The sequence below is a fragment of the Styela clava genome, chromosome 5, assembly GCF_964204865.1.
Source record: "Styela clava chromosome 5, kaStyClav1.hap1.2, whole genome shotgun sequence".
NCBI classification, from domain to species: Eukaryota; Metazoa; Chordata; class Ascidiacea; order Stolidobranchia; family Styelidae; genus Styela; species Styela clava.
In genome coordinates this window covers 7,051,928-7,066,406 of record NC_135254.1, presented here as the reverse complement: position 1 = coordinate 7,066,406, position 14,479 = coordinate 7,051,928, and the positions used below count along the sequence as shown (strand labels likewise).

General features: G+C 35.5%; 1 protein-coding gene across 1 annotated transcript; it reads left to right on the top strand.

The window, feature by feature from the left end:
- Window positions 1–647: 647 nt before the first annotated feature.
- On the top strand, window positions 648–13,613 carry LOC144422833 (UDP-N-acetylhexosamine pyrophosphorylase-like). The gene is made up of 7 exons (XM_078112697.1): window positions 648–725; window positions 4,704–4,897; window positions 5,802–5,945; window positions 7,140–7,337; window positions 8,372–8,441; window positions 9,196–9,292; window positions 10,332–13,613. Exons 1-6 carry the CDS (start codon window positions 648–650, stop codon window positions 9,259–9,261), a joined length of 750 nt encoding a protein of 249 aa, XP_077968823.1. The 3' UTR covers window positions 9,262–9,292; window positions 10,332–13,613.
- Window positions 13,614–14,479: the final 866 nt, after the last annotated feature.

The following is a 14,479-nucleotide window of genomic DNA, read 5'->3' as shown; positions in this document are numbered from 1 at the left end:
GTATGTAATATTTGTTCATCGCCATGTGAAAATTAGAGATACATTCACAAACAGAAGCAAAACATTGGTTTCCAAAGGTGAAGGAAGTTACTGAAATCCTCCATAGACTATAGGTTATCTAGTTCTGACATCCTATAAAGCAGGGGTGCACAACTCAAATGAGGACTCGTGCCAAATTTTTCTAAATAATCTTGTTGCGTGCCATGCACAATCATTGGTATTGTAAATTAACTCCCGCAAAACACACATCAAACAAATTTCAATAATAATATCGAATATCTATTGGTTGAACAATTTGATTTCCTGAACAACAGCTGATTTTGATATAAACGTGATATTTTAATGTATATCATAAATAAATTTTATTTTACAAAACGTTCGCGTGCCACGTTTGGGCGTATGGCGTGCCAAATTTAGCACGCGTGCCCCGTGTTGTTCACCCCTGCTATAAAGTATTGCTGCTATTAAAGGATGAACAATAAACAATTGAAAACTACATTAGTCAATTGTTCATAGTTGAGCATTGTTTTTATATTTCGATTGTCACACGGCTAGATAAGAATGTTTCAAACGTAGTAAGCCCTATACGAAGTAAGACTTAAAACTTGGTTTGTCAAAACATTCGAATCGTATATTGAAATATTAGAATGTCGTTAAAGTCTACGAATACCATTACTTTGACAGAGAAAGCACGAGTCGCTGAAGCAAAGAATGTTTCAAACAAGGTAAGCCCTAAATGCAAGTAAGACTCAGAGTGAAAAGTAAAAATAACATGATCTCTTTCAACGAAATAGTAAGTATATTTGTGAGCTTTCGTTAGATCATGGTCTAACTTCTTAAAGTGAAAAGTAATAATAACATGATCCATTTAAAGAAATAGTAAGTATATTTGTGAGCTTTCGTTTAAGACTTGACGTAGATAATAAATTGGACTCAGGTATATGGTTTGTTACGCAAAGGGATTGGAATTGCTCGAATGTACCAGATTAAACTAAAATCGTTTCGCGAGCCGCACATCATTCAAGATCGTCACCTCTCCGCGGGCGCATAACTTTTCCGTGCGGGCTGCATATGCAGGTTGCACACCCCCGCATTAAAGTATTCGAAAACCATTACTTTGACAGAGAAATCGCGCGTCGCTGAGGCAAACGCTTAAATCCTAGTCAATAGCACATTTTTTTTTACTTAGTCGATAGCAAGAAAATCTCTCCTGGACGTTTTAAAATTTAAATGATTAATATAAAAAGCGTGAGAGAGAAAAACGTGATTTATAAGTAAATGGATACCGTTGTTCATATTTTGTATATTTGAAAATCTCGTAATTCTCCACTCTGTAATTTTATTTATGATCAATGAAAATAAAAGACAATTCCGAAAATAAGTCCTAATGGTTTTTTCCGTCTTATTTTCGGGGAAACACAGTTATATAAGAACGATCAGAGCCAACGTCAAAATAAAATCAGAATAAAATTGTTTTAGAAATTTGGTTTGAAAATTTACTTCAAAAGAAAAACAAAATTTTGATGGCCGCCGGGGCGCGACGATTAATGCGTATGAAGAACTGCTGGAAAGTTAGCTTCCCAACTATCGGTGCCGGCGCACCAAAATGAATCGCGCTGACAAAAAACAATCGGCGATTAACACAAAATTAACACCGAAAGGGCGTTATTTTTTGACCTCATCGGTCTTCATTAAACATTAACAGTTTTATGTCTAGTGAGACAGAGGTTTTCCTGGCTTCAACGTCGAATGTAGACCAGAACAACTCATTAAAATGTTCGATTTTGCCCATCCCTACTTATAACTTTGCCTTTCCAAAGTCTCAATATAAAATTTTTATACAGAGCACATTTTCACTTCCTCAAATGAGAAATGAAACAAATGAGAGCAGGGTATATAAGTACTGATACGAAAGACAGAAAATGAACAATAAGTCAGGTCTTTCTTGCACCAGAAAAACTTTTTTCTAAACTGACAAAAAAGGGTCAAACTTTTGTTCAAGTCGCAAATAGCTAAATCAGGGAAGGCCAAGCTGCTTTCGACCGCTTCAAAATACCTCGCGATCGGCTGATCAGTAATAAGGTAATACACAAAAACGAATGGGTACTGAACATGCAAATAAATGCACACACACATACAAAATTAATCTCGGCTCTGTGGGGGTATTTTTTATGTCCCATTTAATTTGATTAGAGTAATTTTCATCATTTATTAATTTATTCGAATCATACCAGATTTACAGCCTGCTTGTTGCGCACGTACAGTAATGGGAACTCTCGTTGGGTGTGTAGAGCAATTAACCCCCAAATGTACCCCATCATGTCATGTTTAAACTATCCGAACAAAATTAACTTTTTCCAAAATTTACACAAAGACTTTCGTAGGAATCAAATTACACCACTTTTAGGAACATAACATGTTCCGTCCTGTCATTATCAAATTAAAATTCATTTCCCACCAAGTAAATCTACGGTCTGACAGGTACGACTCATTTAAATACTTTGTAATTACTGAACTACAATGACGAGAACTCGCGGAGTCACGTCTTCAAAATAATTTGTTTTTTGATGATCAAGTATATATATATAGCGTTAAATATCTTTCAATGTTAAGCTAGTTATAAGGAGTTTCAAGATTTGTATTCTGTGTGTCATGGAAATCTACGAATGTATTTCGCGGCGAATAAGTCTACTCGGTAAATAAGACCCGTTTTTAATCCTAAAAACATGTGTTTTTGCACATAACCTGCCAATAAGACGGGTAGTCAAACCGCATCAACATCGGAATCTCAAATTACCATACAGAGACATTTGAGCGGTCGCCGTGTTTGCGCATTGGTCAAAATAGCCTATAATGACGTTTTCTTGTAGCGTAATATTCAATCCATGCATTGGGTAAAATAGCATATAATAACGTTTTCTTGTAGCGTAATATTCAATCCATGCATTGGTTAAAATAGCCTATAATGACGTTTTCTTGTAGCGTAATATTCAATCCATGCATTGATTAAAATAGCCTATAATGACGTTTTCTTGTAGCGTAATATTCAATCCATGCATTGGTTAAAATAGCCTATAATGACGTTTTCTTGTAGCGTAATATTCAATCCATAACAACTACGAGAATTCAAACTGTTTTTCAATTTCAATCTAATTGTGTTCAACCTGTGGGGATGCTATCTCCGAACGTATTTGATATTTTATGATACGAATTGAATATTAGGGCGACACCAAAAAATTGTCATACTCGCCTAATAAGACGAACCCCCCCCCCCCAAAAAAAAAAAATCAGGCCAAAAAGCGACTTATTCGCCGGGAAATACGGTATATATATAGATTCGTAACGAATAATCATTCACGTGGGCGTTGGCGCTGAGAGGTGAACGAGCGGCTTGCAAGTTCGTAATTTTGTAACTTCAGGGACATCTCATAGATCCCTAAATGTGTTCCAGGTTAGAGTTAGATCATAGTTTTATCCAAATTTTCCTTATTTTAGTTCTATTACGAGTTCGGGGACTGTCTGTGTTAACCAAGTGAATATATCCCCTGCCAATGGGTTTCAGTTCCTTTACACAACTTGATGTGAAAGAGGAGAACAAAATTAGTTAAATCCATATATTGGTACACACACTTCTGGAGCGCCAAAGATTGTATTTTTAGATAGGTGGCTATTACTTTTATTCATTTCAGAAGTTTCCGCGGGATCGATTCGTTTTTTGTGTGCGATGACTTCATCAAATATTTTATACTTTGTGTCCGTCCCGCAACCGCGTTAGCAGTGAGCACTGCTTTACCGGTAGCCCACTGTGACATGTGCTTACTGCATACCCGTACTACTTCGTTTTGGCTTCTTTCGTATCCATATATTTGAGCATCGTTCGCATGTTTCCTCTATGAGCATTTTCCGTTCTTACATCCGACAGTGTAATTGAACCTGATAGGTATTGCCTAGGCCCGGGGTGGGCAACCTTTTTCGGCCCGCGTGCCAAAATCGACTAAATTTAACGACAAAATTACTTCGCGTGCCGACCAAATTCAAAAACAATGGTTTGCTACTTCCAAAGCAAAAGTACACAGTAATAAACCTTTTAAACATGTACAGACAGATTCAATATTCGAGAAAATATCGGTTTGACAAATAGATTTGATTACTTTTCTTATTTCATATCAGTAAGACTTCTTCTGCTGCATTACCGATGACCGAGATTTCACATTGGGTTTATATTTAGTAACGTCAAAGCATTACACGAACTACTTGGTTTCATCTTTCGGGCTACTCTTAATACACGACTTCAAGTTCAGAGATTCACAGGCATATGTAGATGAAAACATGGAGAGAAATGTAGTTGCAGAGTTTTTAAGACGCGAAAAATGTTCGCGAATGGCATGTCAATCACGCAGTAGTTAGTTTTCTGCACTATACTCTCTTGTATTCCCTTCCCCCAGCCGCTTACATTTTTTTCGAAATCAATTCATACCATCGGTACCAGTATGACAAACTGTATAGCTGTGTATTTAAATTGTATCAAAATCATCTAAAACTATAAAACGATGCTAATGCTGCCGAAATAAACAAGCAGTCCGAATTGAATGGTCGAAAGGTCCGAATTCGGACCGCGGTCTTCCAGTTGAGTAGTCCTGGTTTAGGGGATGCTATTTGAAAATAACTATGTTGAGAATAAAATCTATTTTTTATTTTGGTAGGTTGTCGAAAAAAATCATCCCGACGAAGCGGTCGGCGTAGTTTGTCTTGTTGACAATGTTTACCAAGTCGTAGAATATTCTGAAATAACATCGGAAACTGCACGTCTACGAACTGAATCCGGGAAGCTCACGTTTTCTGCAGGAAACATTTGCAATCATTTCTTTACTCTAGATTTCTTGAAGAATGTTTGCAGGTTTGTGATATTCTATGTTCAATATTGTATCATACACTCAAATTCGGAATCTCTCATTTAGTTAGCAGGACTATGAAGTCTTTGCATAATTTGGTGTTGAGCTAGAGCATTCGGACCAGGGGCAAAAAATTTTGTCCACCTAGACTGGCCGGCAGTGTGAGTGTGACGCAAATTCTTACATTTCATCAACAATATTTACAGTGTTACAAAAGCAAAAGTGGAAAATCCTCATGCTAAAACTAAACATTCCCTGAGTTATTTTTTGCTAAAACATCAAAATTTGGTTTTAGTTTGGTTGTGGCAGCATCAGGCAGGCCGGATTGAAATTCACAAATAGCCGGATTAGGCCGTGGGGCCGTACTTTGCCAATGTCAGGGCTAGAGTCATAGTTTGAAATTTTGATTTTATTGTAGTTGTAATTTCAGAATTTTAATGGTGAATGTCGAATTCAATTTTTTTTTACAAAAGTCTACAAGCATTTTTTACAATTTAAAAAAGAATACTTGATTTTATTGTAGTTGTAATTTCAGAATTTTAATGGTGAATGTCGGAGTCAATTTTTTTTTACAAAAGTTTACAAGCATTTCTTACAATTAAATAAAGAATGCTTGTATATGCTCTTCATTACAAAATTCGTTTTCCTTGTAGATTCAGAGCTGCAGTCGAAGTTGAAATTTCCACCAACTTAGAGTTTGGAATAAATTGTAGATTTTTCCACTGCCCTGGTGCCATAAAAACCCTGGTTAAATAGGAACCATCGTCAAGTGTAATGAGGTTCCCTCTGATTCCTATAAAATTATTTTGAACAGCTTTCAATTCATTTGTTAAAATAGAATGTATTGTATCAATTACTCAGATCTTATTAAATATTACTGTCAAATATTTTCCAAACTTTATGTTTCAGTCTGGAACAAGAAAGTCAGCTCTATCATCATGTAGCGAAGAAAAAAATTCCTTACTTGAACAAAGACGGTAAAACAGTGACTTCATCTACCCCCAACGGTATCAAGATAGAAAAATTTGTTTTTGATGTCTTCAAATTTTCAGAGTAAGCATAATTTGTTATCTTCCAACTTTACAAAATATCCTTCCAAGTTTGATTCAAAGTTGGTTTCGGTAGTACAGAGCAGGATTTCCCAAATTTTGTTTTGGGCCGCGAACCCATATTTGTGAATCTTAGTTTTGATGGATCCCCCCCATCCCCACCCCCCATTCTATGCCGTATAACATTTCTCAACAACGCAAACGACATTAATGTAATGGATGAGGTGGCTTTTCACTGCTCTATTTATCGATTCTCGGAACAATTTGTGACAAGAAAGCTCTTATAAGCTGACTCTACGGCAAGTCTCTCCTATTTTTTTTTTCATCATAATAATAAGAACTGATAAAGCTTCCTCACACACGAAGGTAGTTACAAAAGGCAATAAAATTTATTTGTCATTTCAATTTGTCCGCAACACTCAACCAAAACGATGCAATGGCTCTTCGATTGAAATTAATCCTTAAAAATCGATCAGACTCTTTTATATGGTTGCTGACCCCTGTGCATTCATCGCATACCCCAGTTTGGGAAACTCTGGTTTAGAGTAATCGTTTTCAACAAATTTGATAAAATCAGATTGTTTTTCTCAAAATGACAATCATTACTTTTGAGACGATTCTTTTTATTAAACAAAGTTATAAAAAATTGAGAAATTCATCTACTGGGATTTGCTATGTAGCCTATTAATTTTTTCTGCAGATAGAATAATCTGCCATGAAATTTTTTTGACTACTTTATTGACGACGTATTTTCTTTGCGATGGAATTACCAGGTCTTTCGCATATCGTCTATGCCAGGGCTATTAAACTGACGGACCCCGGTCTGAATCTGGACCTTTCGACCATTCAATTTAGACCATGTCTACTTCTTTATTTTGGCATGACAAGCATCGTTTTATAATTTTAGATGATTTCGATTCTAGTTACATACACAGCTTTTTCATACAGTTTGCCGTACTGGTACCGATGTGTGACATTTGTGTCCATAATTTTGAGCCATTCATTGCTCTTGTATTTAATTTAATATTGCATTTGAAGTTTCGTTTCTTTAATGAAATAAATTTTCTGAAATGTCCGTTCCCCGGTAATTTTGAAGTTTGTAAACCTTATGAATCTTCGGTGAAGATAGTAGAAGTGGTTAATACTCTTTGTGTAAATCGTTTGACCTTTATGACATCGTTTGACCTCTATTTTTCAGGAGGTTCGCAGTTCTTGAGGTCAAACGAGAAGATGAATTTTCTCCGCTTAAAAATGCAGATAAACCAGACGGAATTGGAGGAGACTCAAATCCTCGCACTTCTCGATGGGCTCTCATGTCTTTGCATCATAGACTTATAGCATCTGCTGGTGGACAGGTCGCAGATCAAAGTGGAAAGGTCATCACTGTTGAAGAGAGGTGAGATATTGCACACGTCACTCTTTTTAACCAGGGTCCTGCGAATTTCCATTCAAATAAGAGAGTAAATAACTATAATGTATATTGTTTTCAAATATAATTTAATATTGCATATTTTATTAAACTTAACACACTTTATCGATCATTTTTTTTTACCAATATTTTATCTGGAACGTGCAGGTGGTTCCAATCTTTGCCTATACCTGAGTCGACTTCATTATCTATCCCTATGATGTTACAATGCTCTAACAAATAGCATATCTTAAGCGAACAATACATGTCATAAAATAATTAACCAAAGTTATTTTAGTACTAAAAATCCTATAACGATGCAGCCCACAGTTTCACCCAGTTACTTGTATGTGGCCCTCCTGTATTAAAGGTTGCACACCCTTGCTCTAATTTCAAGTGTTTCGTTAGGAAAGTGTTCAGAAAATTTTTTCGACAAGCATATCCTCCGAAATCAAAAATTACTATGCTCTGTCCTATTTCATTTAAAAAACAATCACTTTTTCACTCATTACAGTTGCACTGTTTTACCCAGATATATCTGTATATGGTCTTCCTGTAAAAAAGGTTGCACTCCATTGCTATCTAATGTACAATTGGTACACTAGGTCAGGGCTACTCAACTGGCGGACTGTGGTTCGAATCCGAACCTTTCAAGTACCGTATTGGATTAGGGCTGCACTTAATTCTTTATTTTGGATCATTAGCCCCACTTTTCCAGTTTCCTTTTAGAAAATGACTTTTATAGTTTTGAATATATATGAAAAGAACTATAACACCATAATAAATAATCTTGATTTGGTAATAATCATTAGCCGGCCGAGGAAGTGCTCGTTTAAGGATGCCGAAATATAATTTCTGGAAAGTCCGGACCCAAATAATTTTGAAGTTTTGTTTGCGGATCTTCGATAAAAATAGTTGAGTAGTCCTGGGTTAGATCATGCTTTTCATCTGTATAAAATAATAAAGAATAATAAACAAACATAAAATCATTCTTAAAACTGTTACTTTTTCATATATTGCAGCTGCTCAAATACTGAAAGGGAATATCCGGTACAAGTCGAGATTTCTCCACTGTTGTCGTATGCTGGAGAGGTGAGTTGGACTTACAGCAGTGGTTCTCAAACTTTTAAGCCCTGTTTTAGAATTTTGTCAAGTCTCGCGCCCACTTCAAAAATAACTAGCTAACAATAAGCTACACAGAACAGATAATAAGGCAAAAGGGGGCTCCCGAAGTATGCGAACCAAGATGGCGGACATCGGAATGTAATATGTGTACTAGGTTAGGTTTAGGCCATAATTTTAGGTATAAATACTACGGGAGGCTCTTGGCTAGTCTTCGAATTGATAATAGGACTAAAATAATGAAAATTCGAAAAAAATTATGGCCTAACCCTAACCTGTTACCCATGTTACGTTCCGATGTCCGCCATCTTGGTTCGCATACTTCGGGAGCACCGGCAAAAGTTTGTTTTATTCAAAAAAAGATGTTGAAAAAATTTTGATAAAATCGCAATCTCTAAATAAACAATGAAGAAATGTAAATATACAAACTAAGCTGGGAAAGATCAAACCTAACAAATATTTTTCATTCTCAATTAGCTTCACGTCCGACAAAAAATTGTCTATATATCAATTTATTCAGCATGAATTATCGTTAATTCAAAAGATATGGAATTTTGATAAGTAAAAAAATATTACCAATTTGTTTTTCTCTGAAGTTACCATAACCATTTTTTATTCTGGAGATATTAGCAATAAGATTTTTTTTTCTTGAGCTATTGCAATTTCTCAAATTGCAGGTTTTTGGATGAAATTATCCTTAATTCTTTCTTTTATCAAATTTCAGGGCCTAGACAATCTGGTCAGGAATAAGACGTTGCCTTCACCTGTCCATCTGACTCTACAACAATGAATGTGATATCCTACTGTTTTACGCTAGCTAGGTGAGTAATTAATCCATCCCTTTTCTTGTTTTTGATTTACTTATGCCACCCTCGCTATGGATACCGTACTCTGTTTCTGTTTTTGTTCGATCTTCATTGCAGTGGTTGCCAATTTTTAAAGGCCTGTGGCCCCGTTCCGAAGACTGTTGGCACTCGTGGCGCTCATGTTTATCATTCCAGTTGTATTTATAGTGTTTTTTTGAGCGGTAGATTCCTAATCCCATTATGTTCAAACAATTCATGCTCCACAAGATGAAAACGCCCTGTTAAATAACCTTATCAAGCAATGAAACTAGAAGAGTTTTCTTGTAAAGTGAAAAGTAAAATGAATTTTGCGCCTAGCATTGTGCTACACCGCCCCCCAACTGCTCTGTGCCCCCTTAGGGAGTGGGATTTTCTACCGGTTGGATTCGCACGTATGATAATTGTGGAGTTGTTTCAATCAATATATTGGTGTAAGATAGGGAGTGCCAGGGTTCAAGTAGTCGCTGCTAGGTTGTCACTTTCTTGCCCACTCAAGTCCATGTACATCAAACAATCAACGAGTTAGCTATTCTCATATCCGACGTGGATTGGTAACAGGACAAGAGGCAGTGGTTTGCCATGTGATTAAGATGTGCCTTTAATCTCTTTCTCTCTCCTCGGGATAAATGTAAAAAGCCTATTATTATCTTTGCAAATGTCTATAAATAGTAAATTATAGTTCTAGTAAAACTTGCCGCATGAAATTTTGCTGTAAGAAATCTCATCGCAGGAAATATCGCAGCTTAGGAAAAATCGCCACAAGAGCATTTTGCTGTAAAACAAGTATTTGTGATAAAAACTAAGGTTTTTGAAGAACCGTGCGGCGAGATTTCCTACGGCGAATTTTCCGGACAGGTTAAATTATGTTTGTTAGATTAAAGGTCCTAGCTAGGTTTATGTAAGGACGATCAAAGCCAGCACCAAAGATAAATTTAATAATAAATAAATTGTTAATATTTAAAATCATACAACAAAAAACTATTGTCCTATCTGTTCTAATTAACTCTATTTTCAGGCAATTGAAGAAACTTCTCCACTGCTCCCGGTCAACTTAGGCTCGTCTATGTTAGCCAATGTGTGATAATTTTACTGAAGAATAGCAATATTATATAATTTATGCTCTATGTTATTATTTTTAAGTTTTGTTTTTTCATTTTTATGGATATATTTATGTATACCTATTATTTTATGATAAAGAAGAAAACATAGGACCACGGATATGTTACATCAGAAGAAGCATAGAAAGTCAAATTTAACCGGAAAAATATTTTTATTTTTTTTTATCGAAGCTTTATTTTCGATGTTATTATTTTGGAGTTTTTTAAAAAATCTGCTACTTATACCACAATTTACAACATTCCATGGTCGAAATTATTATTTCAGAGTTTTTATCAAAATAATAGATTATTTTGTTTTGGTCATATCGGTGATATTTGATATTTTGATATCTGATATTTTGTTGTAAAATTGTAAAAGAGGGAAATATATATATACACGGTGTCCCAAAAGGTCTTGAATTTTTTTTTTGAAACAGAATTTATCGATACCCTATATTGTTTTGGCTATTGAGAACTGACTTTATAACGAAATTGAAATTGTAAAGAGACTTTATGGACATCCTGTATTTCCAAACCTTTCACTATTTTCTCCGTTTGTTTTTATCAATTAGAAAAACCATTTATATATAAAAACTTTTTTAATTTTGTTCTCTGTTTGAAGAAAAATTGAAGCCAAATATTTTATTTCGTACTCAACTTCTTTTTACGAGTCCTTTTCATAAATTCACTCAGAACAAATCTATGAACAAACAGTCTTTATCTATTTCCTTCCAACTGGATCCCGCAGTACCATGAATTCAATTTTCCTGTATCTGTCCCGATAGAGAACTTATAATCAAGACAAGATCATTTGCTTGTGTTATGTTTTAATTGTAACCAAGAACGGCAGACAATATTTCGTTGTTTGTGCGTGTTCTTTCTAAACAAGGCTCTGTTGAAGGACTATTGGTGACCGTCTTCAAATATTATTGGAAACTAAATTAACAGAGGCAAAGCAATGCCTCACCTATGATTGGCTAATTTTATTTCCCACCATATGTGAAGGAAAGTATCTCTAAATTATGATTGATTTATTTATCATTGATTTATTCTCTAATGATTGATTTATTAAATTAACTCAAAAATTGGACAACCCAACACAGCTGTGTCTACAACAGAGGTTGGAGGGGGCGACAATGCTAGGCGCTAAACTGATTTTACCTCTCACTTCACAAGAAAACTCCCTGTTTTTCCTAGTTTAATGCTCGATAAGGTTATTTCAGTTGATGGTTTTGCTTTTTTATGCATGAATTGTTTAATTAAACATGATGTGATTTGGTATATACCAGTCCAATTAACACTTTTAATACCACTGGAATGATAACCCTGGGGGCATGGGTGCTAAAAATCTCAGAAAGAGGGCCACGAGCCATAAAAGGATGAAAACCACTGACTGGTATACAGCATAAGTCTTTTAGTATGTAAGAGTTTGTGCTCATACTTATTAACTTTGTCGAAAATGTCAGAAAATTGTCAAGAATTGAGCTCTTAAAATACTGTAGCAAATCTTCTGCTGTTTACTATATATGAAACTATTAGTTGGTAAAATTATCTTTTAAATGTAGTTGGTTCTTTCTTTTATTAATACCAGTATTTGCCTTAAAGTTCCCTAGATGCCTATCTAACAGTAGCATAAAAGATTATTTATTTGTGTAATTTTAGTCCTGTATGAATTTCTCATTTGTGCAATTGAGGATGCTAATATTGTATTTGGAATTTTATCTCATCAGAGGTAAGCTATACTCACTCAATTATTAATGTGGTGTAAATGTGCATTGATGATAATGTTTTGCAAGCGTGCCGTAAATCGGATAATATTTTAGAACATCGCTTCTTCAACTTTTTTGCCCGGATCATCTACGAATTCTTGCCTTGCGGAACACCAAGTAATTAGAAGGTAAAATTGGTGGTAGCTTCAAAAAAATTTAGCCTATGGTGAAAATTATAAAATTTGCAGTAATTTTTACAAGTAAAAATTCGGCCAATGCTTAAAGATATTAAACGATTAACGAAAACACCATGTTTCCGATATGGCTCAAAGTCTATCCGTCTGTTTGTCCCCATTTGGGAGACAAATTTACAACCCAGAGTCGCCAAAGTCCGGCCGTTATCACCATGGCGACCAATTTAGTAGCAGTTGTGCTTCCTGTTCTGCGGAGCACCGTGAAAAAGCTCGTGAAACATGTTGCGCGGAAAACAGTTTGAGAAACGATGTCTTAAAATACTGGAATATGAATAACTTCGATCGCAAAATTTCGGAAAATCGTTTTGGTTGCCTAGAAAAATTAATGATATTTTACTTTATGAAGTCAACATGAGTTTTTCGTGCATTCATTTTTCTGCAAAAATGACCAATTCTACAAAAATTCTTTTACCAATAAGTTTGCTTTTCTCTGAACTGATTTTCTTCTGTGTTGATCCTATATCCATATCTTCATAGCATAATGTACCTACCAGTGTACACTGTCAGTGCACTTTTTTGCGAGAACTGTGAGGTATTTTCGCAATCATAATTTCCTAAAAGGGAACACTGAACCAACACCCCACCCCCGCATTCCAAAATCTGGGTACTTGATTTTATAAAACGCTTTTTGAGAAATAATGGTTTCTTGTAACACTGGAAAGTACTATTAAGGCCTCAGTTTATTTACCATATTTTACAGACCATAAGGTGAACTTTGAATCCTTTTTTTATTTCTCAAAATTCGATCGTGCGTCTTATAAGCCTAATGTATGGGTCCGGCATCCGGCATTACTTTATTCGGTACTCCCGCAGTGTGTTTACCAGTTCGGGACTGTCTGTGTTAGCCAAGTGAATATACCCCCTGCCCATAGGTTTCAGTCATTTTATACAACTCATGTAAAATAGGCAAACAAAATCAGTTACCTCCATATTGGTACACATACTTCTGGAGAGCTCTTTATTATTTATTGCCTACATTCAAAATACTGATATTGTTTAGGCTTACCATACGTCCCGGTATACCAAAACCCGTTGTGACTTGTAGGCCGACGTACCTCGAATAGAACCATATCTAAGCAATTTATGACCTCACACCTTATGGTCCTTGATATACGGTATATATAATATAATTGGACTAGACATGATGTGCGACATTTATTCGACATTGACCTGACAGTTTTGATGTAATTCAACCGCTTGCGATGCACTTAGTTGAATATATAATCTTTGCATAATACTACTCTGTGTGCGTTGAGGGGTGTTGTGTATGGGGATTGGTAAAAGAAGATTTGAGAAGACTAGATTAAAAGACACAAAGACTCAGTTTCGCAAACATGGGAAGAATTGTGCGTTATTATTAATAATCTTTAGTTTATTATTATTACGATGATGCAGGGGGACCTGAAATGGACCACATAAATTTCTCAATAACTTTTATGAAAATGTCCACATTTGAACTTCTGTTTGTGAATGTGTGGGATATTGGATAATTTAGCTGCTTTTGGTTAATAGTTGTACGTGGTTTAACTTGTAATCTTTGATTCTAATCTCACACATTAAAATTAGAAGCGACCCAAAGTGATAAAACGCAACACCTGTGCGCTTCTATGACTTTACAGCGTCGTGCCCTCGGGATACCACAAGGTATAAACTAGATAGCGATCGGAGACCGCCGACTTATCAATCTGCGGTTTCGATTTCTTCACTCTGACTCTTCACTCTAATTAATCAATAACTCGACATATTATTAAATTATACGACATAATTCATCCAAAATCAATAGGCTCAAAAAAAAAAATTAGTTTTTGATGTGTGACATGCGTCGTTCGCTATGCACAAGCTTAGATATAGGTGCCCTTGGTTTGAACCTTGAACTGACTGAATTACTTCACGAATTTTACTTGCGCTATTTGTCCAATTTTTTGGAAATTCACAAGTAATATTTTTCATTGGCCTCCACACTGGACGGTTTTGAATAATGCGCATACCACAACGTAACGCGTTATATATTAATGTAGGATTGATGGTGAAATGGAATTCATTTCAGTTACTTTTCTGTTAGCACGGACTTACGCCAACAAGTGGCAGTCATAAACTGCTGTT

Coding starts and splice junctions, on each gene's coding strand:
- LOC144422833 (XM_078112697.1), top strand. CDS start 648: ATGTCGTTAAAGTCTACGAATACCATTACTTTGACAGAGAAAGCACGA. Junction 5,946..7,139: donor GATGTCTTCAAATTTTCAGA/GTAAGCATAATT, acceptor TCTATTTTTCAG/GAGGTTCGCAGTTCTTGAGG. Junction 7,338..8,371: donor GTCATCACTGTTGAAGAGAG/GTGAGATATTGC, acceptor CATATATTGCAG/CTGCTCAAATACTGAAAGGG.